At 42.7% G+C, this 2500-nt stretch overlaps 1 protein-coding gene across 1 annotated transcript in view; it reads left to right on the top strand.

Annotated features, from left to right (window-relative positions):
* Positions 1-2449, top strand: part of LOC147471145 (uncharacterized) — a 3651-nt gene extending 1202 nt beyond the window's left edge. The window contains exons 1-5 of the mRNA XM_086540340.1: positions 1-328; positions 416-685; positions 923-1048; positions 1328-1501; positions 1745-2449. The exon at positions 1-328 is cut by the window's left edge and continues 1202 nt beyond it. Coding sequence (XP_086396466.1) covers positions 1-328; positions 416-685; positions 923-1048; positions 1328-1501; positions 1745-2449 — 1603 coding nt within the window. The remainder of the gene's footprint in view (positions 329-415; positions 686-922; positions 1049-1327; positions 1502-1744) is intronic.
* Positions 2450-2500: the final 51 nt, after the last annotated feature.

The raw sequence follows: 2500 nt of genomic DNA, 5'->3' as shown, positions 1-2500 counted from the left end.
CTTGGTTTCCGTCAGTGAGGTGAGTGATGTTGAATACCCTGTTCGGATTTTGCGTGACACAGCAGCATCCCACAGTATCATGTTAAAAGGTGTTTTGCCGTGTGTAGAAAACTCCTTTACTGGGGAGCATGTGTTGCTTAAGGGTGTTACTGGTGGTGTTACTCTGCCTCTATGTAAGGTGTATTTGAAAACCAAGATTTTTTCAGGTTTGATTACGGTGGCCGTCCAAGACTATCTCCCTGTGAGTGGTGTGACATTTCTGATGGGGAACGATTTAGCGGGTTCAAGTGTGGTTCCAGAACCCATAGTGACTTTCACACCAGGTAATGTAGGTAGCACAATTTCGCTCGAGAGCCATTATCCTGATTTATTTCCTTGTTGTGCTGTCACCAGAAGTATGTCTCTTAAGAAACAGAGAGACTGTAGTACTGAAAGTGATGTACTTGAGAACCCTTGTGATGATTTATTTATTGATAAACTTTTTGCTTCACCAGATAAAAATGTGTGTAGTCAAAAGGAGTCTCATTCGACAGTGTCCAGAAGCTCACCAGACCCTGAGAAAGCCGTAGCTGACAGTTCTGATTTACGTGGTGGTTGTCAGATGGGTCAGACTCCTGTTAACAAACGCCAGTTGAGTGCTGATCAAAAAGATGATCCAGAGTTGTCAGACTTATTTCGAAAAGCAGTGAGTAATGAAAAGTTTGGGGAAGTACCTGTGTGTTATTATATAGATTCTGGGTTATTAATGAGGAAGTTTAGAAGCTCTATTGACCCTGCTTACGAGAGCTTTGTAACTCGGCAAATAGTGATACCGAAGTGTCACAGGAGAGAAGTCTTGAGACTGGCACACGATTTCTTGGGAGGGCATTTGGGGGTCAGAAAGACTTATAATAAAATTTTACCTCATTTTTACTGGCCAAAGATGAAGAGGGATGTTGCAGAGTACTGCAGGACGTGTCATGAGTGTCAGGTGTCAGGTAAACCGAATCAAATGATAAAACCTGCTCCCTTGCAACCCATTCCTGTCATCGACGAACCATTCAGTAAGGTAATTATATATTGTGTCGGTCCCCTCCCAAAAAGTCGTAACGGTAATCAGTTTCTACTCACAATAATGTGTGCTACTACTAGATACCCCGAGGCTATACCCATGCGAAGAATTACTTCTAGAAATGTTATAAAATCACTTGTAAATTTCTTCACTAGGTATGGTATACCTCGTGTAGTACAATCCGACCAGGGTACCAACTTTACTTCCTCCCTCTTTCAGCAGGTAATGAAAGTCCTGGGCATCAAGCAATACTTATCTTCTGCTTATCATCCGCAGTCCCAGGGTGCCCTTGAACGCATCCACCAGACCTTGAAGGCTATGCTTAAGAAGTTTTGTATGAAGTCTGGTAAAGATTGGGATGAGGGAGTTCCATTAATGCTGTTTGCCATAAGGGAAAGTACACAGGACACTCTTGGTTTTAGTCCATTCAGTTTGGTTTATGGTCACGAGGTAAGAGGACCTTTGTCTGTTTTAAAGGAAAGTTGGATTGGTGATAAAATCAAAGTATCATTGCCATTGTATGTGGATAGATTTAAGGCTAGATTGAATCTTGTTAATGAAATTGCTTCAAAGAATTTGATGAATAACCAATTGAAAATGAAAACTGAATACGATAAGAAATGTGAAAATAGAAGTTTTAATCCTGGAGATAAAGTATTATTGTTCACCCCTTTGTACAAGAACCCATTGCAGTCTAAATTTGAAGGTCCATTTGTTGTTCTTAAGAAAGAAAGTGATCTGAACTACGTCATATCTACCCCAGAAAAACGTAAAACCAAAATGTTGGTTCATGTAAATAGACTAAAACCCTGCCATACTAGACCTGAAGAGAAACCTAATCAAGGCTGTAGATCAGAGGCAGCTGTGTGTAGTGTAATGAGTGGAAATAACTTTGGTGAACATGATTTTTCCATTGATGTCCCCATTAAGCTTAACAATTCTGACATCTTAGCTGAGCCATCTTCTAAACTGTCGCATTTATCTCAGCAGCAAGCGAGTGACATGGAGAAGGTCCTCCATGAGTTCCAACAGCTTTTCAAGGATGTTCCAGGGCCGTGCACGCTGATGGAGCACGAGGTGACTTTGCTGCCGAATGTCAAGCCCATTAAGCAGGCGCCATACCGAGTTAGTCCAACTAAGAGGAGGGTCCTTGCAGAGGAAGTGAACTACCTACTGGAGCACGACCTCATAGAATCGAGCGACAGCGAATGGGCGTCCCCCTGTGTGTTGGTGCCAAAATCTGATGGCTCCTTGAGGATGTGTACAGACTTCAGACGAGTCAACGATGTGTGTCGAGCCGCCGCTGTGCCGCTGCCCCGTATCGATGACATTATTGACAGTGACAGTAAGTCCGAAGAGGAAATTTGCCTGGACGACAGTGTGTCAGGCTGCATTTGAGAGAATTAAGCTTATGTTATCAGCAGAACCTGTGTTGCAGTTACCAGACTT

Source organism: Penaeus japonicus, unplaced genomic scaffold (genome assembly GCF_977035675.1).
Source record: "Penaeus japonicus unplaced genomic scaffold, GWHDUDI00000001_assembly GWHDUDI00000010, whole genome shotgun sequence".
Lineage (NCBI taxonomy): Eukaryota > Metazoa > Arthropoda > Malacostraca > Decapoda > Penaeidae > Penaeus > Penaeus japonicus.
Note: the sequence above shows the minus strand (reverse complement) of the source record. Positions and strands in the feature narration are given on the sequence as shown.